The sequence below is a fragment of the Heteronotia binoei genome, chromosome 15 (genome assembly GCF_032191835.1).
Source record: "Heteronotia binoei isolate CCM8104 ecotype False Entrance Well chromosome 15, APGP_CSIRO_Hbin_v1, whole genome shotgun sequence".
NCBI lineage: Eukaryota > Metazoa > Chordata > Lepidosauria > Squamata > Gekkonidae > Heteronotia > Heteronotia binoei.
The window spans coordinates 42580913-42603229 of record NC_083237.1 but is presented as its reverse complement, the minus strand read 5'-3'; the positions used below and the strand labels follow the sequence as shown (position 1 = coordinate 42603229).

Sequence of the window (22317 nt, the reverse complement as noted above, 5' to 3'; positions counted from 1 at the left end):
TCTCAATACAAAAATATTCTGGTCCCCCCAGTTAAAAGACCCTGATCACAAGGGGAGGAAATATCTACTGTGGGACAGGGTCAGGCTTAATGGGTGTCATATGGGATGGAAAAAGTGGATTCCCCCCCTTCATAAAGTAGCCATTCAGGCTTTACTTTGTTCTTTCCCAAAATTTCAGAGCACCATAGATTTGAGGAAGCTTGGAAAAAGTCAGGCAGATTGCCCAGAGTTGCACAAATAGACTACAAGATGTGGGAAAGCAGGGGTGAGTGGGAGCAGACTTCCCCAAAGGATTGAATATTGGGCAGATAACCCATGTGGAAATGGCTGCAGCTCAGTTCTACCCATATTGTTCAGTGGGGTTTACTCCCAATTAAATATGCACAGTCTTAGCAGTTTAGTGAGCTAGATTTCTTCATCATATTTATACTCATTCTACTGAATATAAATTAAGAGTAATTTCACACTAGGGCTTGTTCCAAGGGGAGAGCTCTTTTGATACCAGTATTTCTCTCCATTTTCACACAAGTTGCCCTGGAGGTGCGAGTTGGCACACTGTTCTCCCGCGGCAAGCAGAAACCGCTTGGAAGAGGATCCTGCTTGCTGTGGAAGAGTGCCACGCCAACTCACAGTTCCAGAGTAACTTGAGTGAAAACAGAGAGAAGCCCCAGGAGCAAAAGGGCTCTCCACCCAAAACAATCCTCGTGTGAATTCGGTCTGAAAGTAACTTTTCCAACAGTGCCATGTTTGTTATGGATGTTGATCTCTTGAGACCAGGGCTTTTTTTGAGCAGGAACACACAGGAACACAGTTTTGGCTGTCTTGACATTGGGGGTGTGGCCTAATAGGCAAATGAATACCTGCTGGGCTTTTTCCACAAAAAAGTCCTGCTTGAGATAATTATAAAAGACACACAACAAGGGATGAGCACAAACCAGGAAAATGAACATTTGTCTCAGTTTGCAGTTTGTGCGGTCTCAAACTTTCATGAACTTTCCAGTTTACTGAACCAGTTCATTTCATGAGGTTTGTGATGTAGTAGAATGCCCCTGTGCAGACTAGGATGCCAAACTTGCAGTGAGATTCCAGCTGGTTCTTCTCACCTCCCCTTTTCCCTTCTGAACCGGAAATCCTTGACTTCCCGGCCTCCTGAGGTTCCTTTTTTTGGCCTGGCCTCATGGGCTGGTTTTCCAGAACCCGTATTGTTTTCTTCAAAAGGATATTCCCCTGTTTTCTTCCAACACTGTGGTCCTCAACTTTCATGCCTCCCGGGTTCCTCCTTTTTGGCCTGGCCTCATCTGCTGGCCTTCCTCTGATTACCTCATGGACCAGTTTCCTGAAACTTCCATCACATCTATCAAAAGGAGATTACTCACCACCTTTTCCTTCCAACTTTGTGCTCTTTGACTTCTGAGCTGATTGACTTGCCTTGTTTGTTTTTCTACTGTTTTGCTAAGGCCTTGAGCTAATGCGATAAAACATACTTTGTGCTCCTTGACTTCTGAGCTGATCGACTTGCTTTGTTTGTTTTTCTACTGTTTTGCCATGGCCTTGAGCTAATGCGATAAAACATACATGATATGATTCTTGCTGCACAACAATCTTAGAAAAACATACATGATACAAAGATAGTTTGACAAGTTGTCATGCTATGTGCAGACTCAATGCCTTTCTATGTAAGTAAAGTGTGTCATTGACTTGCAACCAACTCACAGTGACCCCTGAAGTTCCCCACTCATGGGATTTTCAAGGCAAGAGATGAGTAGAGCTGCTTTTTCATTGACTTCCTCTGCTTAGCAGCCTCACCCTTCCTTGGTGGCTTTCCATCCAACTACCAACCCTGGCTAGCTACTGAGTTCAGACAAGATTGGGCTCACCTGGGTTATTAGAGCTGCTACTTCAATTAAATTCTATTTTATTTCAGTTGGATCCAGCCAGCTTTTACACACAATCTAGCCTAATTTACTATCCTTATTGCAGTCTCTACCAGATATGGCTTTTCTCCATTTAGATCCCATGATTCCCAGTGTAGCCATTTGACATTATCAAGGAAACCCCTCCCTCCACTTGGAGCCAGCTGTTTGAGATTTATAGAGAAAAAAAAATTAACCGTTTCCAGGATTGTGTATGACAATGTGGAGATGAATAAGAAAGCATAGGAATTCCACTGTTGATTTCTGAAGGCTGGAACATTCCATCTGATAACCTTGTCTCAATAAGTTAATCTGGTGAAGGATCACAAGCTCTTGAAAAAGAGAGTCTTCAAAATGACTTACATTGATAATTTGCTGGGCTTTAACTTGTCTTACTCTCAAGAACTCTGGAGTGAGCAATATATGTGGAAACTGTATTCATACTTACGATGTGATACACTCCTTATAGGACTTTTGTACAACTAAGTTTGGCTATATAGTTTTAAATGGACTATGCTTGGATTTCTAATGTGCATGCATTGTAAAAGGATTGTTACTGTATACTGTAGACTTTGTAACATTTATGTTTGCACTGATTATAAGTCAATACACATAGTTATATAGTTAGTAACTTTCAAGAGATTTATATCTTTATTATACGGTACACACAGAGAGAATATAATTTTAACAAGAATATATATATTTTTCTAGACGTGAATGTAGAACTTGAGCCTTCTCCCTTTAGTTCTTTTTATAAATATCAAATGCCAAGTAAACATATGTTATGAATATTCTTTTAGTTGCATGGGGTTTTAATGATAAATATTAGCTGCAAGACAAATGGAAGGAGTACCTGCAAAGGGCACGCATATCAGGTATTTGATGTCAGTATTTGGAATATCATCACAGTTTTCATTGGTAGATTTTGAAAAGTCAGTTGCAACTATATCACAATGTACAGTGTTACACCAGAGCACTTGGCACCTGGTACTATACAGTTTTGTAAACAAGAACAATTCATATTTACCCCAAAGATCTTTAGTCATTTCAGGATGCCAGATGCTCTACCAAGATCTCACGATCGGTGTTTGGCAATCTGCAAACCTCTTCATTACATCAACCTTAGGCTACAAAACTCTGTTGCTGAACTTCCTGGCTGATCTACAAAGAGCTTCCTTTACCTCTCGGTTTCTCAAGCTGTATATGAGAGGGTTAAACATAGGAGTAAGAACAGTGTACAACAGTGAGAAGGTTTTGTGTAGCTCCTTCATAGTGTCTGTTTCAGGGATTACGTAGACAATGAATAAGGAGCCATAGAAAAGTATCACTACAATGAGATGCGAGGAGCAAGTGGAGAAGGTCTTCTGTTGAGCAACTTTGGATGGAATTCTTAAGACAGTGAGAATAATGCAGATGTAGGAGACCAATGTAAGTGTAAAAGGGACAACAGTTCCCAGGCCACCCAGAATATAGGTTGAAAGCTTCACAAAGTAAGGATTTGTACAGGAGAGGTCTGACACTGGAAATATGTCACAAAAAAAATGATCAATTTCATGGGGTCCACAGAATGTCAGTTGTAGCATAAAGAAGGTGATTATGGTGCTGGTTATTATCCCACTCATCCAAGATGTGGAAGCCAATTGCAGGCAGAGTCTGCCACTCATGATGTTCATGTAATGAAGAGGTTTGCAGATTGCCAAACACCGATCGTAAGACATCATAGATAGGAGGTAGCATTCGGTGGATCCTAAGAAAGCAAAAAAATACCATTGTGTGACACAGCCTTTGAATGAAATGGATCTATCTCCAGTTAGAAAACTGGACAGCATTCTGGGAAGGATGTTTGAAATGTAGCAGGTTTCCAAGGCAGACAAGTTCATCAGGAAGAAATACATGGGTGTGTGAAGGTGCTGGTCAACTGCAACTAGTACAATAATTAGGAGGTTCCCGGCAACAGCCAGAATGTAGACTACTAAAGACAGTATGAAGAGGAGAATTTGAAATTCAAAGAATTTCCCAAATCCAAGAAGGGTGAATGTTGTAATGCTTGACTGATTTCCTCCAGCTTCTGTTTGCTGGTGAATATCAAACTCATTCTGAAATACAGTTTGAAGAGTGTTAGTTTGCTAGAGAGGACCAGTTTCCACCCCTGTCCCTGACCCAAGCCCACCATTGACATGCATATTGGGTTGGCAAGGTTATCTGACTATTTTACTGTTTCAGAATGCCTGTATGTTTGAATGCTAACAGTACATCACTATAAGGAAAGAGTCACAGGAAACTGTTCAGCAATGGTCTTATTTTCCAAGTTTAGTATTGTGACAGAATTTGCTATTCAGGGATAGTCCTTAGTATTTTACAGTGTTAAGGATCTGGTAGTTTGTGGGCTTGCTCTAAGATTACCTGAGCTTGGTTTGCTCTATTTCAAGGCTTAGTTCACAAGACATCTTGGGGTTGACAGATCAGTTCACAAGACAGATCAGTGAAAATGTTGACATTGTGCGGCAGAGGTCAAAAAGGCAAACTCCATGCTGGGTATTAAAAAGAACTAAACTAGAAAAAAAAATCCAGAACAATATAACCGTCAATGACTATTTTAGAATTAAGTTTCTTGTATTCTTTATCTGCCATGTATGAATTAATGAGAATTAATACAATTCAAATTCACATTCAGCTCAATTCAAGCCCATGGTTTCAGGGCAATTCAAATAAAATATTTACCGTGTGTAATATGCAAATACAATCAATGTGTGCAAATACAATGCAATATTTCAATGATATATAGCACTAATAGCAATTTTACACATATTTCATTCCTTCATGCAGTGAACTGTGAATGAGAGATGTGTAAAATTGCTATTAGATTGTATTGTTATATAAAATTGAATATTGTATTGTTTGCCATTTCCTGCTTTTGCATCATGACGCTGGTATTCCTTGATAGTGTCCCTTCCAAATACTACCCAGGGCTGACAATACTTAGCTTCTGATCTGATGAAAGAAGTCTAGCCTGGGTTACCAAGAACAGTGCTGAAAACATTACTTCAATCAAAGCACAGTGGACAATGTCTGAAACTGCCTTAGAAAAACAGCCCCACAAACCTAAAAAACCTCCTAAACCAATACAAGAATCAGAAATCTAGCCACGTGAAGACACAGAAGACAGAGAATGTGTACTTTCTGCATCAACGCAAGAGTTAAAAATACTACCAAGAATGAATACCACTAGAGTGAACTTAATTAATGTTTCTGAATGGTTCATCTTCCTTCCTGTAACCACATATACAATATATGGTTCACTTAATGGGATGACTAGTATAGACATATTAATTGACCAGTCTGTGACTGAAAATATACAGGGGACAAATATTTAGGGTTGTTAATTGGCAATCCAATTTGAGCAGATTATTTGATATGATGACAGTGGCTTTTGGCCTTTACTAACATTTAACATTTGGCCTTTACTAACATTGGCTCCCTTCCTAGAGCATTGGGACCTAGCAACAGTGATCCACGCAACGGTCACCTCAAGATTGGATTACTGTAATGCCCTCTACATGGGGCTGCCTCTGTGCTGAACCCAGAAGCTGCAGCTGGTGCAGAACGCAGTGGCTAGGCTGTAATTAGGGCTCCCGAAATGGGAGCACATACAGCCAGGGCTGCGCGGACTGCACTGGCTGCCAGTTACATACCGGGTTCATTACAAAGTGCTGGTTATTACCTTTAAAGTCCTATATGGTCAAGGACCTGCTTACCTGAAGGATCGTCTCTCCCCATATGAACCCCAGAGAGCACTGAGGTCAGCTGGGAAGAACCAGTTGACTATCCCTGGGCTGAAGGAGGCAAAATTAAAGAACACCCGTACACGAGCCTTCTCCATTGCAGCTCCACACTTATGGAACCAGCTCCCGGAAGAAGTGCGGGCTCTGCGGAGCCTCGAACAATTCCACAAGGCCTGCAAGACCTTCCTTTTTGGGATGGCCTTCACCTAACTGTACGATTGATAATTCGCCTTAAGTGATTCTGCCATAGTATTTACACCTAACAGAGTAGCACTAGAATTGTTAATTTTAATTGGAATATTTTTAAGTGAATGTGATTTTAAAACCTGTTGTATAATTTATTGTATGGATCGATGCCCTGAGCCTGCTTCGGCGGGGAGGGCGGGATATAAATAAAATATTATTATTATTAAAACAATATATATTGCCCTGGACACTTCATCTGGAAGAAATGTATGCAGTCCAAAAGCATGGTCATAGTATTGACAAGTTATCTCAACAAAAGACATATTATTCTGCTTATTGCATGCAAACCAGCCACCTCTACTTCTTTCTTGGTAAACCAATGGACAGTCCTAGAGAATCACAGATTCACATTCTGTGAGAATATTCTACAGAACGTTAGGGATTTACATTCTGTAGATATCATTGATCCAATCTCAGATGCTCATCTGATCCACAACAGAGAGCAGATCAATCAGATGTATTTTGTGATTCTGAGACCACAGGAAAAGCAGCAGAATTAGTTGGTCTCTATAAGCTGTCCAGGTTTCAGACTAGCTTATTTCTTTTGTTGCTGTTTAGCTTGCTTATTTGTTTCATATTTGTTTCACATAATGGAATAAAAGTTAAAATGTCCTGTCTCAGATACAGTAAATGGGGATACAAAAGTGATAGAAATCAATAAAAGCTTACCTCTAAGATGGTTACAGGTGGAATCTTTGATACTTTCCATTCATATTCCATTCCAAAAGGTGAAAGATTTATGCTATCTGAAGAGAAACCTGACATGTTTCCCTGGTGTTTTGTATTCACTTTCCAATTTGTCCTTCAGATGCTGGTTCTGGAGTCTGGCTTTAGCTTGTATTCATGCAACAGGGAAATGTTGGTAGTTTTTCTCCATATTTATTTAAATAAATGGTATTTTGACAAAATGATATTCTATGGCACTGGGAAGTAAAAGTTAGAAGTTTGCTTCTACTTGACTTTCTATATTCTTAGTGATGTATTCATGCCTCTTTCTGCTGGAGATAGAAGAGGAAGGAGGGATAAAATGTAGAGAAAACTTCTCCCCCAAGGGACCCCCTTGGAAACTTTGCTGCATAGTTTAAAGAAGTTAACTCAACTTCAATGTTAACTTTATTTTATAGTAGAAAGCAATATATTTACAGATTGTTGCATCATATATTTACAGATTGTTGCATCAAAAGCTGAGTAAGCATTGCCCCCCCAGTTGGAATGAAGGGACAGACACAAAGTGTTGGGTATAAAAACCGGGCCGCTTTATTAAATAATTAATCAACCTATAACTGGCAGGGATGGGACCTGAACGGGACAAGCCCTGGGGTCACCCCCTGACCCCGCCTAGTCCAAAGGGCGAGCCACCTTGCCCCCAGCACAAGCCCGCCGTATTCAGGTTGTAGCTGAGCGGCCAGGCCCCAGCCATTCTCCACCTGGGCTAGCATCAATCCCCCATGGAAAGATCTGCCCAGGTGAGGCTCTCCGTGATCTGCATTCCCCGCACTGAGCCATGTAGCCCATCTGCGGTTCCTACAGACCACCCGCACCACTGGTGCTAGGCCATAGGTGCTCCCCTGAAAACACTGTGGCCAAAACATCCTCCAGCCTGCGACCGAATTAAAACTCCTACTGCTAACACCTAATGCTACAAGGCAGTACAAGGTAGGCGAAAAACAACTCCACATGGGCCAATTATGTGAAGATGAAAAAATTCCTACCTGGCCCCTAACAAGGCGACCGGTTGAAACCTGTACTGTCAAGGGAGGGTGGGCGGGCAGAGAGCCCAAAAGGAACTGAAGAGCTCTGGGTGGGGCCGGGGCTTATATAGCCCTGATGCCACGCCCAGAAACAGACCCGGATGTACCGGGCCGAGCGTTCTGTTGCTCCCTCCTTCTGAGGGGGCAAAGACGGCCCCCAGCCTGAACGCCGGCGATGCCGGCTTGGCTGGGAAGGGCCAGGCCGTATCCTAATAAGACTTTTTTTAGTATATACCTTTCATAATGTAGAGACAGCAGGCAATTGACATTCTTCAATATATAGAAATGATCATGTTAATGAAGGTTGCAATCCAGTGAACACTTTCCTGGGAGAAAGACCCATTGAATAAATTGTTCATTATTTCATAGATAAATCTGATTAGATCTGCTGAAGATTCATCCCCAAATGTGATATAGTAGGTGTAGGTGGGTGAAGATAAGAGTTCACTTTCAGAATATTTATAAAGGTTTGAACTTGACGATCTGTGGTCGATACCCAGAATCAAATGAATTGTAGCTACTTTAAGCACAGTAGCTTCTCAGACATGTATGTACTATATAACGCTGTAATTTTTTTTTTTAAAAAGAAAGACATCTGATCTGATATTATTTTGAGGAACCATTGTTACAGGATTTCCCTCTTCAAATTAATGTATGTAATCCAACCAACCAGAGGGGAGCAATCTTCTCTGCTCCTCCAAAGGCTTTGCTGGGTATCATGACACCTGCATGTAGAAAAAACACATAGTATGGGCTGTGAAGAAAGGAGAGGAAATGAGCATTAGTGGTGGTGGGAGATCAGACAGGGGAAGAAGAAAGCTAATAAGAGTTTGTGAGGAAACACCAAACCAAACAACAGCAACAACAAATCTTCAACCACTGGTAGAAGAAAATGATAGAAAGAGACACACCAGTCCCTTAGAGCAGTGGCCACCAAGCTTTTTGGCACCAGGGACTGGTTTTGTGGAAGACAATTCTTCCACAGACCGGTGGGGGTGCTGGGTTTTTTGCTGCCCCAGGCTGCCCCCACACCCTGTCCCTGCCTCCCCATGGAGGTCTTTAAATGAGGAGTAGGAAAAGGTCTCTGCCTCACTCCATGGCCCGGTTGCTAACAGGCCACAGACCAGTACTGGTCCATGGCCTGGGGGTTGGGGATCCCTGCCCTAGAGAGTTCTGAAGTGTTGGCACCATGATTGAGAACAGATCTTTTCTCCTGTTTGCTTGTCATATCATCAGTTTTCCATTGTGAGAATCTAGCAGTGCAAGCCTGTTACACTTTTCTGAGTCCATTGATGGTAGATTCCTTTGAACTTAGAAATTAAAATGAATAAACTGAAGAAGACTGCATATTTATGCCCTGCCCTTCTCTCTGAATCAGAGACTCAGAGTGGCTTACAATCGCCTATATTTTCTCCCCCCACATTAGAAACCCTGTGAGGTGGGTGGGGCTGAGAGGGCTCTCACAGCAGCTGCCCTTTCAAGGACAACTCCTGTGATAGCTATGGCTAAACAAAGGCCATTCCAGCAGCTGTAAGTGGAGGAGTGGGGAGGCTATCATAATTTGGTTACATCATGGGAAGACAAGAGTCAATAGGAAGGACAATAATACTAGGAAAGGCAGTGGGAGAAGACTCAACACGGGATAGATTGATTCAATAAAGAAGCCACAGCCCTCAGTTTGCAAGATCCAAGGAAGGCTGCTAATGATAAGATGATTTGGAGGACATTAATTCATAGAGTTGCCATAAGTCAGAAGGGAGTTGACAACACATAACACACACACGAACAAGTCCATTGATTTCAATGATTTTAGACAGGAATAACTTTACATAAGGATGCACTCATACTATTTTTAAAAAATCCCATTAGATTTTTGACATTTTTTAATCAGTAGATCAGTCAGTCAGTCAATTCACTTTTGATATGTTTCATAAATAATTTTGTGTATGGTTGTAATCATAATATGATTTGTTCTGGAAACCTCTCCTCCCAGTGATAACACAAGACATCAGTTCAACTAATTTTTGTTTATTTAAATAATTATTTACATTAATTAAATGACTGATCTACCTCATTGCTTATATTCAAATAAGCTTACAATTTTGAGGGCAGGCTGTGCTAGGAGTTCTCTTGGTATGCCTTTTGGGCTAATCCTCTCTGGCTCCAAACTCATCCAGCACTTCCACCAGCCTTTCTTATCACCATCTATCCCTCTTCCTTAAAGTGCCACAAGGCTCCTACCAGATTCAAAAGAAGCCACTCAAGGATGCCCCTTCATAGGGCACTTAGCTTCAAGGCATGTGATGTCCCATTCTGAATATCCTCCCATCACACCAGATGCTTCATGATGCTCACCGATTAACCTTATCTATCTATAACAATCAGCTCTGTTCCTGCCAGCTAATTGTGGCCTAATCAGTTTACAGCCAGGCCTCCTTAAATGACAATCCTGTCCCCCATGACAGCATGGAGTAAGGGGGAAAAGGGCTTCACCTGAGCCAGTTTGGGAAAATTCCCCCTTCCTAAATTCCTGTTCAGCCCTGAATTGGCATCCAGCTAATCCTGTGTTGTTCTTAGGGAAGGTGGGTCAGCCACAGAAAAATACTTGTAACTGAGAGGGTGAAGCTGAATAAGGAGCCTGCTGCCCTCTCTTGATAGGCTGACCAATTCCATAGTGAGCCAATAGTGTCTGGTGCCTCAACAGAGCCAGAGCAAATGGATCCACAGCATAAATCTGCTGTGAATGTCATTTCCTCACAAAACAAAACAAAAGCTTCCCAACAAAGGGATATTTTCAGTACTAGAAGCCTTGTGTAATGTCGAGTTAGATGACAACTGGGTTATTTCACTATATTCAGACTGTTGTAGTAACAAAACATATTCCATCTTTTGAAATTGTCTTTTAGAATTTGTATTCTTTTCAAGAAACTGTTACCAGTATTCTGAATCTGATGAATAATGCCGAACTTTAATTTTGTAATATGTGAAACATTTAGGTAGCATTTTATAAAAAAATGAAAGGCGTCTGATAATTCAACTTCCTTCTGGAAAATCCTGAGGGAACATTTTATCTGAAGAACGACAAGATTCTTAGTGGACTACTGTTTATTGAGCTTTGCCCCCCCCCAGGTTGAAATAAAGAGTCAGACGCAATAACTGGATTAAACAAAGGGCCACTTTATTTAATTTATTAATAAATGGCAAGGGCTAAACAGAACCTGAAGCCTGGTCAGGGCCAGGGGTCTCAACAGATACCTCCCCTGCCATTTAATGGGTGAGCAACCCAGACCCTGGCTAGAGCTGTACACCGCAGCTCACACCAGGCCAGCTCAGCAAATAGGCAACAAACCGGGAAGGTCCAACCACGAGCTTGGCAACTCAATGAAATGAACCTTCCAGGTAAGCCCCAAAGGATGGTCTGCATTCTCTGACCCCGGGTCGACAAACCTAAAGGTTGATCCTGACAGACCCCTAACCCCACAAAAGGGGGGTGCATTCTGGTTCTCCCCTAGCCTCATAAGCTCATTAACCACAGAAACCTGCCACCACTAAGGCCAAGCCTCTGCTTAGGCCTTAGCACCCACTGGGAGGCCTGAGGCCATCTGCAGCCCTTGCCAAAGGTCTCCCAAGAAGAGACCATTACCCTCATCTGAAAGATGAACGCCATCACCCCTATAGAGGTGGCGACAACTAATATGAATGTCCGGATGAGGCAAGTAGCAGCCCAAACCGTTTTCCAAGGCTCTCCGAATTCTTTTATTAGCCTTATGACGGGCCCTATCGATGCCCAAAGGGTACCAAAAACCACGCCAAAAAAGGCAGGGGATCATGGCCAACCAAATTATAATGGTCCCAGGCCATCTCTCCTTGATAACCCTAAAATCCTCCTCTGCCTACAGGGCCAAAGCTGTGCCCTTCTTCAGTCCAAGATCATTACCTCCCAGGTGTATAACTAAGACCTGGGGAGGAGGGCAAGCACTTCCTTGAAATAACAACGGCAGCAGGCCAGGCCAATGAAGGCCCCTGTGTCCCCGCCATTCAATGGTAACCCACTGGCTGAGTCCCAGCTGAGAGCCAACTGAAGTTCTCCGAGCCTGATGAGCAGCCCAAAACACATAACTGTGTCCACAGATGAAAACACGGCTCCTCTTGCCAGGAACAACAGCATCTAAAAAGAAAAACAGTTAAACTAGCAACAATAACCACAAACTCCAAGCTAACCCCTCCCATGAAGTTAGGGACTGAGCAGGGGTCAAACATAGGCTTTATAAGCTGCTGAGTGCCAACGGCCCAGATGCTGAATGGCCGAGGAAGGATAACCCAGGGTGGCAGCTGTAGAGGCTGCCCCAATTCTAAAGGAATGGGTACCAAACCGCACCCCAGACAACCCGAGCTTAGTTAAATCTCAAGTAGTCACAGCCCAAAATTGATGTTTTGGCAATGGACTGCCATTGACATGACAAAACAAAAATCCCTCCCTAGGACCGCATACTGCCAAATAGGCAGACAGAACAGAAACTGGACACAACTTCACCACAGAACATGTGACCACCTCCAAAACGGTTCCCTTGTGATGATGGTCAGTCTTGGAGCGTCGAATGGTGATGACTGCCTTACTTTCCTCAGGTCCTGTAGTAACAAAGCACTACCAGAAACATCATTTCTGGAGCGTGCCACTAGCTCACTGACTCTAAGGGCCCCAAAGAAGGCAGCCAAGGAAGCATCATGAACCAGTGTGGACTCAAAATAGGATGCGCACACTGTGCCCCAAACCCCCTTCAAGCCCCTAAGAATCAAAGGGGAAATAGGCTTCCTAGTGTCAGGATTAGGCCTAGCCTCTCTAGCCCAGCCCTTCAGCATCTTTCCTCCTTATACCAAAAAGCCTTACTAGCAAAAGCCAGAGCAGACAGGTGTCCCCTAAAGGATTGCACGGCCAATCCCTTACCTTTTAAAGCAACACAGTAGTGGAGCAACTGCTCCACTGGGAAGGGCCAAACAATGTGATGCCCTACCTCTGACCTAAAGTCCTCAAACTGCTGCAAGGCACGTTCATAAGACTTCCTGGTTCTGGGCACAATGGCTAGGCCTATCGCTCTGCAGACCTTGGCTCTCCAATCACCCATAGCTCCTTGGGCATTTGTGCTGGCTCTCAATCGGCTTCTGGGGCCAGCTGACGAAACCTCTCCATCTGTTTACGAGAAAGAGTGTCAGCCACCCCGTTATTCACCCCGGGAACATGCTTGGCTAAAAACAGTATGTTAAGTCACAGGCAACACAGAGTGAAAGCCTGCACTAATTTCATAACCCTTTGCGACTTGGATGTAAGGGAATTAAATATATGTACCACAGCCATGTTATCACACCAAAAATGAATAGTGTGATTTGCCATATAATTCCCCCACAGCCAAGCAGCTACCAGGATGGGAAAGAACTCAAGAAACATAAGATCTCTGTTCAATCCCGCCTGGCCCCATGAATCCAGCCACACATCCGTGCACCATTGTCTGCAGAAATAGACCCCAAAACCTAAGGAACTGGCAGCATCAGACATGACCTGAAGCTCTGCTTCAAGCTTCATGTCTTCCTTCCAAAAAGAAATCCCATTGAAGGACTCAAAAAACTCCTGCCATACCAATAGGTCTGCCCTCATGCAGCTTGTAACCTGCGTTCTATGCTGTGGAAGTCGTAGACCAGCCATCACATCACAAAGCCTGCACAAGAAGGCACGTCCAGGAGCCACAACTTGGCAAGCAAAGTTGAGATGCCCTACAAGCTATTGAAGCTTGACTAAAGTAACTTTCCGCTTAAGAAGGAAAGAATCAACCCTATTTCTCAAATCAATGACTTTCTCAACATGTATTCTGGACAATTGTGCCAGAGTGTCCAGCTCGATCCCCAAAAAGTAAGTCTTGTGGCTAAACCCTCCTTTTTTCCTATGCCAGTGGAACACCCAGCTCCACCACCAGCTCAAGAAAGCCAGACATTAACTTTGCACAATGCTTAGTCTCTTCAGCACCCACAAAGAGATAGTCGTCCAAATAATGAACCACTTCCTGTAAACCCACTTTCTCATGAACAGCCCATTCAAGGAATGTGCTGAAGCGCTCAAAAGCCACACATGAGACAGAGCAACCTATAGGCAGAGCTCTATCCATATAGAATTGCCCCTTGAAGAAAAAACCCAGGAGCTCAAAGTCAGACAGATGGACAGGGAGAAGGCGAAAGGCAGACTTAATATCACATTTAGCCATCTCCACCCCCTAACTGCAGCATCGTACAACACTAATGGCCTGATCAAAGCTGATGTACCTAACAGAACATAAATGCTCAGGAATGCCATCATTTACTGATGCACCCCTGGGATAGGAGAGATGGTGAATCAAATGAAATTCACCAGCTGCCTTCTTTGGCACCACTCCCAAGGGGGAAACCCGAAGGTTAGGCAAACCCCAAATCCTGCCCTTCGTCAATTCCTTGGCAATCTTACCCCTAACTACTTGCTCCATACCCTTAACAGAACTAAGGTTCCCTGACTGAAATGCAACCTGGGGACACTGAAAAGGAATCCTAAAACCAAACATAAAACCCTTTAACAGATAAACCCTATCAACATAGTGCAGATATTGGGCAAGCCACCGCTCAAGAGGTTCCACCCTTATCGGACTGGGCCCCTTTTCCAGCTTGGTAATTGCCTCCTCCCCCACCCGGCTTCTTTTGGCCCTTATGTGGCCGGGCTCTGGAGCAGTTGTTAAAGGAGTGAGAGACACCACACAAGGGGCATTCATGCTTGTACTGGCAAGCCTTCCTGCTACACACTCCTTGGGAGCCAAATTCCCAGCAAAGAAAGTGGGGTTGAACCGCCTGCCCTGCAGAACTGTGGGAAGAAGAGGAAGAATTCACAGATGCCCTGGCCACCAAATGACCGCTATCAGAGCAGTCGTCCAAATTTGGTCGAGCAGGGGACATGACTTGGAGCCAAAGCTGCTGGTGGATACGATCCCACTGAAGGGAAGGGTATAGAGCATCCTGAACTCCTGGTCATATTGAAGCCAGGCAGGCCATTAAGCATCGTATACCCCTTATAAATAATATCCATATACTGTATAAGTGAAGCACTCCTCCAAGGCTGAGTCCATGCTATCACCCCAGCATATATGAAAAAAACCCAGGTAGCCAATTGGCCCAAGTCCTGTCAACTTTCTGTTTCTTCAATTTTTCTTTCTCCTTATCATCCAAATCCTCTGTCTTTCTTCTCCAGCTCCCGGAACAGGAGGGAGAAGACATCCACATATTCCCCTTTTAGAATCTTATCTTTCGTTGCTGGAAGCAAACGGTCCCCTAAAGGCAGTGCTAAGTCCCCAAAAGGTAAGGCGGTGAAAGGGACAGCCCCATAAGAGGCACTCAAAGGGAAAGGAAGCCCCATCCCCCCATCATGGGACCTGACATGCCTTGCTGTCCAGCTGTTAGCCACAGCCCATAGGGGCCAAACTGCCCAGATGGCCAAACCCAAGCTTGCTGTGCACTCGTGGCAGGGGAGGAGGAGATACCTTGAGCCCCTGTAGCAATGCTGGTAACAGCTGTAGCAGGAGGGCCCCATGGACCCCACAGCCAAGCCAGCCCAGTGTATGACTGTGGCATAACTCCAGTCTTAGCCACAGAGCCAATCAGTACCAGCACCGATCCTGCTCCAGAATCAATAGGAAATGGAGCTGAACGCCCTTGTGCACCACCAGAATGGCCGGCTCCTCCTGCGATGTTTCCAGCAGACCTGCCCTCGAGAATAGACAACCTGGTTAAAATACCTGCTTGAAATGCAGCCTTAGAATTTTTCCCCAAGCCTAAGTCTAAACCCTGTGAGGGAGGAATTCCAGAAGCCTCCTCCTTTGCAAAATAGCAGCATTTACCACCTCATCACCCTCCTCATCCGAAGATGATAAAGGGGGAGCTGGCCTCTTAGGCGGGGCCCTAGAAGCCTTAGATGCAGGATGTTTTCCCTTGGACTTCCCCGTCCCTTTCCCCCCAGTTATTTTAACAATATCAGCCTGAACTACTAAGAGCAGAAAACTGCCAAAAATTCCACTAAAATGGCAGCTCCTGCACAGCACCTAAAAAGGCTGCCACCTTCTTCAGCAAGAAAGCCTCCAGCGACAATAGCAAAGCTGCAGCCAAAATGGCCGCTTCTCCACAGCTCCCAAAATGGCTGCCCTCTGATTCAAAAAGACAGCCACAAAGGGGACATAAAAATGGCTGCTGCAACACTATAGCTAAATTACGCCCCCCCCCCCCCAAAAAAAAGGTTTTTTGGTAGAGGCCTTTCACGTCACCCACTGATCCAATACCAACAAGGGAAAATACCACAATACTGCCCCCACACCCAACCTCTAGAGGAGTTTGTACTCCATGCTAGCAAAAAGCCTAACCCAAGAAACACCTTTTTAAAAAGGGGGGGAAGAGGGGGAGGGAGGGTTAAACCAGCCATATAATGGATATACGCCAATCCATGTCCTTGCGTTCACCAGAGACCTAACAACAGCCCCGATCCTCAGCAATGCACTGCAGTTAAAATCAAGCTCACGGGCTTTATCAGCGACCTGATCTCCACTGAAAAGCCTGAATGCCGGGAAGCCAAAGGAAACTGAAATGAAGCAGGATCGAGCTAAAAGCGCTCCTGCCCTGCCTTATCAGCAACTCAATCAGCCCCCGATCTTTCTTAAAATGCCCAGAAGAAAAGGGGAACTGACAAGACCAGAGCCAGCAAGCAAAAATGCTCCTGCCCAGCCACCTAATCTTCCCTTAAGGAACGCCTGAAAAACAACTGAAACTGATAAGATCTAAGCAGGAGCAAGCTAAAAGATCTCCTGCCTAGACTGATCGCCAGACAGAGACTGCCACGAGTGGGGAAGGTGCGCTGCTGCTGCAGCCAGCCCCGCCCCCAAGCACAAGCCCATTGGGTTGTCAATCTTCCTCTCTTCCCCCAAGGGTGGCAAATGTGTCCCTTCGTCTTTACAGCGAGGCTGCAGGCGGTTGGGATGAATTTCTTAGAGATACAGTGATGGTTAATTTTAAAGTAATTATTATCTATAAGGAGCTATAGTTAGGACTAAAATTAACGTAATTTTTTAAATGGACAACTGCCAGCTAAGTACAAATTCCCTTAGGTAAAAAGTTTCCTCTCTTTTCCTCTCCTCTGTTGACTGCCCCCAACATAGAAAGATTGGGTTTTAGTACTTTTGCTGTTACTAATATAGGAAGCCATGCTCCAGTGAAATACAAAAGTTCCTGCCTAGTCCCATGAATACCTGTTTATCAAAACACCTTTTATTGTTCATCTGGAGTTTAGGTATAAAGAAAACAAAGCTACTAGCATTTTGCTACTTAATGAACAAAAAAGAAAGGAAACCTACAGAACTACCATCTGAAGCACAAACTGGGGAATGAAGAAGACAAACTGGAGCTTGTGTCTTAGGAATGGAACATGAATAGAACACATCAGGAATTCCATTTGTAACCATGTTAGAGGTAAATATTTTATGTGTGTTAGCTTTATGTGTGTTAATGACAATAGTGCCTGAAGTATAGTATATGTATTTATTATACTTGTTTTGTTGTTTATTGTGTTTTAAGGTTGTTGGTTATGGTTGGAAAATTAATAAAAATTTAAAGTATAAAAATATTTTATGTGTGTTAGCTTTTCCTCCTCATTCACTGTTATCTGAGGCAGGGCATTTTACTTTTTCATGATAGTTTAAAATTGCATGTGAATTTAAAAAAACCCCTCTAAACAATGAAAAGGTTGTCTGGACATTTTGCATCATATGCGTACCGATGAACAGTGCAATCTGCTGAAATCAAGAGAACTGTGCAAAGTAATGGCATTGATTCCACTACATTCCCTGTCAGCTAGGAAAGCAGAAGATATAAATCATTTGTCATTGAATCTGATTGATCAGATATTTGTTGAGATTATCACTATTTTATTTTCTGTAGGACAGTTCCGTGACTTACCAGGAAAGCAATAGAGTTGTCTTAAAACCCTGTTTCCTACAGAGCTAACCATACTTGGAAGTACACTTTTGAATTGAATATAATACTTCCTCAAAGTTGGATGTTGTGAGCAAAAAAAGAAGTTTATCAAATTTTATTTAGAGTTTGTTAATATACCGTGGGAATGGAAATAATTTATTCCAAATCTTCTGTTTTGTAGCTCACAACCTTGGACTTTTCTTGGTTACATCTGAAATTTATATAATTAGGCATCATGTATTTTTTTGCATTTCATGAATAATTTGTCCCTAAACCTTTCTACCCTTCCCCTTCCTAATCTCATATATCTGATAACATGGCTGTATGCCACACAAGTTGTACTAGGACCAAGGAGATCCAGGCTCAGATGCCCAGTCTGCCAGGCAAGCTTGCACACTGTCCTTGGGTCAGTCACACACTCAGTTAGACCTACCTCATGCAGCAAACGAAGGAGAGGAGAATGATGTAAGAAAGGGGGACATAGTGTATCCCCTCCTTTACAAAACAAAGGAGGTTCTGAAGGGCTGTGTCAGTACATGGAATCTTGGGGAACAAGATCGCCTAGGTCCTGCATTGTTGAATCTTGCAGCATTTTTGAATGCTGGACTTCAAGCTTTAAAATGGTGTTGGCGTCCATGGGTGGGACCTGTGGGTGCCATAACATGGATGCCCTAATCACATTGAAGTCAGTTGGTTAGAAGGATGCATTATATAACTCTGAACAAAGTGTTTGGAAGCTCTGCCTCAGCTTTGCCTGAGCTGTCATATTGGCATGAGTAGGATAATTTTGGAGGAGAAAATAAAATTGGATCTGATGCCATGCTTGGGGAATGTTTCTATTAAATTCTGGGGAGTCTCATTTTTAAGAACGGAAAGTTCTAAATGTATTTCTGGTTTTCGCTGACTGTAAGGGTGTTAAAGTGCAAAGAATGCAAATGGATTATAAAATCCACTGTAGCACTCTGATTTAGTCTATTCTCCCTTAGTTGCAGGACATATTCTCATATCACAATAAAAATTGCAGGTCTGCTCATTCTTTATCTCCACATTGTCCTTACACACATTTTGTCCTGTATTCTTCATAAGATCTTTAGTGCTTCCTCCTCTTTTCCCCCTTCTCCTCCTGCACTCCCAATTTCTTACATGTTGGTTCTAGGAACTGTGTTCCTCCTCCTGGTCTACTTTATGCCTTTAAAATATTCTTCCTTATCCATACTTGTCTAGCATTATCTATTTATTTAGTAGCTTTTCATCCTGCCCTTTGTTTTCCAGCAAAGATCTACTCCTCCAAGTCGTGAGAGAATATGCAATTTTGCCCTATTCAAATCGTTGGTTAGAGGGTTTTTTTTAATGTAAGTTGTTTGTGTATTTACAGTGTAGAATAGTTATGAGTCAGCTTTCTATTAAAATGGGCATAAGAACATAAGAAGAGCCCTCATGGATCAGACCAATTGTCCGCTTAATTCAGCATCCTGTCTCAGAGTGGGTAACCAGTTCCTCTGGAGGGCCAACAACAGGCATAGAAGCTGTGACCTTCCCCTGATGTTGCCTCCTGGCTCTGGGATTCAGAGGCTTAGTGCCTCTGAATGTGGAGGTTCCCCTCAGCTACCATAGCTAGTAGACTTATCCTTCATGAATCTATCTAATCCCCTGTTAAAGCTGTTTATTTCTGTGGCCATCACTACATCCTTTGGCAGAGAATTTCACATTTTAACCACTCTCTGTATAAAGCAGGATTTCCTTTTGTCTGTCCTGATGCACACAGAATGCTCCAGAATTTTATGGTGCTGTACATTTTCACACACACACACCACGTAAGCCCCATACTTCTCTGATACATAGGGAAGATGGATTCTTGCTTCTTTCTATTGTGAGATAAATAGAGGTTTTTAATAAAACTGTGAGGAAGGTTTTCAGCTTGTAACCCGTCCATTTCCATTCCAAAGTGGTACAGTATTCAGAAAACTTTGCTACATGCTTTTCACTATATGCAGCTGTACCCTGTATATAGTGAACATCAAAAATGCCCTATGCATTATTGGGAAGAGAGATAACGGGGGGTTCTTCAGTTGACTAATGTTTTTCAATCTGTATTACAGGCACAAGATGATTTTGAAATTTACCAGCAAACAGCAACTGAGGGCAATCAGACAAACAATACAAAATTCATCCTCCTGGGATTTGGAAATTGTCTTGAACTACGAATTCTACTCTTTATAGTGTTTTTAGTCATCTATATGTTGGCTCTTATGGGAAACCTCCTAATTGTTGTACTAGTTACAGTAGACCGGCTCCTTCACACCCCCATGTATTTCTTTCTGTTGACCTTGGCCTGCTTGGAGACTGGCTACATTTCCACCATTTTACCCAGGATGCTGATGAGTTTCCTAACAGGTGACAGATCCATATTTGTTGGGGGCTGTATCACACAGTGGTTTTTCTTTGGATTCTTTGCAGCCACTGAATGTTACCTTCTAGCCACAATGTCTTATGATCGTTATCTGGCAATCTGCAAACCTTTACACTACACGTCTCTCATGAATGGGAAGTTCTGCTTGCAATTAACTTCTACATCCTGGATTAGTGGCTTACTGACCAACACCATTGTGACCTCTCTTACAGTACAATTAACATTTTGTGGACCCAATGAAATTGACCATTTCTTTTGTGACATATATCCTATCTCAAACCTCTCCTGTAGCAATCCTTATATCGTGAAGCTTGCAACCTTAATCCTTGGCCTCATAGGAACTGTCCCTCCTTTTGTGTTAACATTGACTTCCTATATCTGCATTATCCTCACTATTTTGAGAATTCAATCCAAAAAAGTACGACAGAAGACATTTTCCACCTGCTCTTCTCACCTCATTGTTGTGACTCTGTTCTATGGGTCAATATTCCTGGTCTATACTGTTCCAGCAACACTGACCCTGAAGGAGGTACACAAAACCTTCTCTCTGTTCTACACAGTCCTGACTCCCACACTGAACCCCCTCATATACAGCTTGAGAAACCGAGAAGTAAAGGAAGCTCTTTATAGATGCATCAGGAAATTTAGCAACAGGGTTTCATAGTTTTAGGATATCTGTGACTGGTCTGAAATCATCCAGTCAGCTTCTACAGCAAGAACCTGGTCTGCTGAAGCCTAACTCCTATGCCACACTGGCTGTCATAGTGGGGCTGCTGCTGAATAGTAGTAAGCAGCCAGACATAGGGTAGTAAGCCTCCAAGTGGAGCCTGAAGATCTTCTAGTATGTTTAAGTTTAAGTTTATTCACAGCAGAAATCAGAAAAAACAATGCAGATAAAACCAATGCTGGCTACAGTAACCCATATAAATTGTGCTGAGAGAACAGAGGTACAATTGCTACTATCAGTTATAAACCATACATACAGTTTATAATGGGATTAAACATTTTAAAAACTACCAACTAAGAGAGAGAGAAAGAAAATGCCTAGCTATTACCCTTCAGAGATATGAGTGACTTTCTAGTTCTGGTGGCAAGCCAGCCAAATTTAGCTAATTTGAGTAAAACCACAGGGTTCCTATCATTCAGAAGATCCCTCAGTTGTTGCATTTTTTGATTAAGAATGGTACGCAATATTGCAGGAAAAGGAAGGATTTCATGGTGAATATTGTACACCTTGCAGTCATACAGGGCATACACCAAAGATTCTACCCCTTCATCACCGCAGGGGCATATACGATCTTCAAAAGGTATTTTGTTATATTTGCCGTTCAAGACTGCATCCCATCTCATGAGGGTAAAAATTCTCCTGTACTCATAATTTTCCAGCTGGTATAAGTATGGCATAGGCGCTATTCTATTAACTGGTTCTACAAGGGTACGCCATTTTGAGGTACTATTAAGATCATTCTGTCTGGCCATATCTGATATTTTCTGTTTCACCAGCTCTCTGGCTTTATCATATGTAAGAGAGCTAAGATATTGCTTTGTAAGGCCAAAATAGGGAAGTTTTTCCTCTATGACCCTAAGCCATGATGGAACTGAGATATCTTGGAAGATTAAGCTTGTCGGCCTCTTAGGGAAAAAAATTAATTTCAGCCAATACTGAATGGTCATGATTCAAAGCCTTGCCTCCATTGAGATCATACCAGTTCCTTTCCGAATCAAGGCATTCGGAATGCCCTGAGGTATCTGAGGAATTAAAAGTGCAAAGAAGTGTAGTACCTGTTCTGCATGGCCGTTTTCGCACTAGTGTTTACTCTGGCGTAGCACCCCATTTACCTCCGGATCTTTTCCTGGTTTTCGCACCTGTTGCTCCGGCGCTGCGTCTTGCTCCGGTGCTGCAGGGGTTTCACGCCGGAGTATCTAGATCCACCTCCTTCCGGAGTTTTTGAAAACCTCCGGATCCACACCGGATCCACTCCTCGGAGTTTGCTGTGGGAAATCCATCCACACCGGATCGACTGCTTTGTGGGCGTCACCCTCTCCCTTTCCGTCCTCCCACCCCATCCACCCCCTTGGCCAATCATCAGCCGTTCGCGGCGCTTCCCAAAATTGCCCGCACGGCCATTTTTTTAAAAAAACTTCATCTTTCTTGCGTAATAGCGATATTTCGAAATTAACAAATAGAAAAA

The 22317-nt window shown here is 43.1% G+C and overlaps 2 protein-coding genes across 2 annotated transcripts; one reads left to right on the top strand and one right to left on the bottom strand.

The window, feature by feature from the left end:
• Positions 1–3040: 3040 nt before the first annotated feature.
• On the bottom strand, positions 3041–6706 carry LOC132583595 (olfactory receptor 6C75-like). Its single transcript, XM_060255218.1, has 2 exons — positions 6611–6706; positions 3041–4009 (listed from the first exon to the last, which is right to left on the bottom strand). The coding sequence occupies exons 1-2, from the start codon at positions 6704–6706 to the stop codon at positions 3041–3043; spliced, it is 1065 nt and encodes a 354-aa protein (XP_060111201.1).
• A 6840-nt stretch (positions 6707–13546) lies between these two features.
• On the top strand, positions 13547–20789 carry LOC132583594 (olfactory receptor 11A1-like). Its single transcript, XM_060255217.1, has 2 exons — positions 13547–13594; positions 19815–20789. Exons 1-2 carry the CDS (start codon positions 13547–13549, stop codon positions 20787–20789), a joined length of 1023 nt encoding a protein of 340 aa, XP_060111200.1.
• The last annotated feature ends 1528 nt before the right edge of the window (positions 20790–22317 follow it).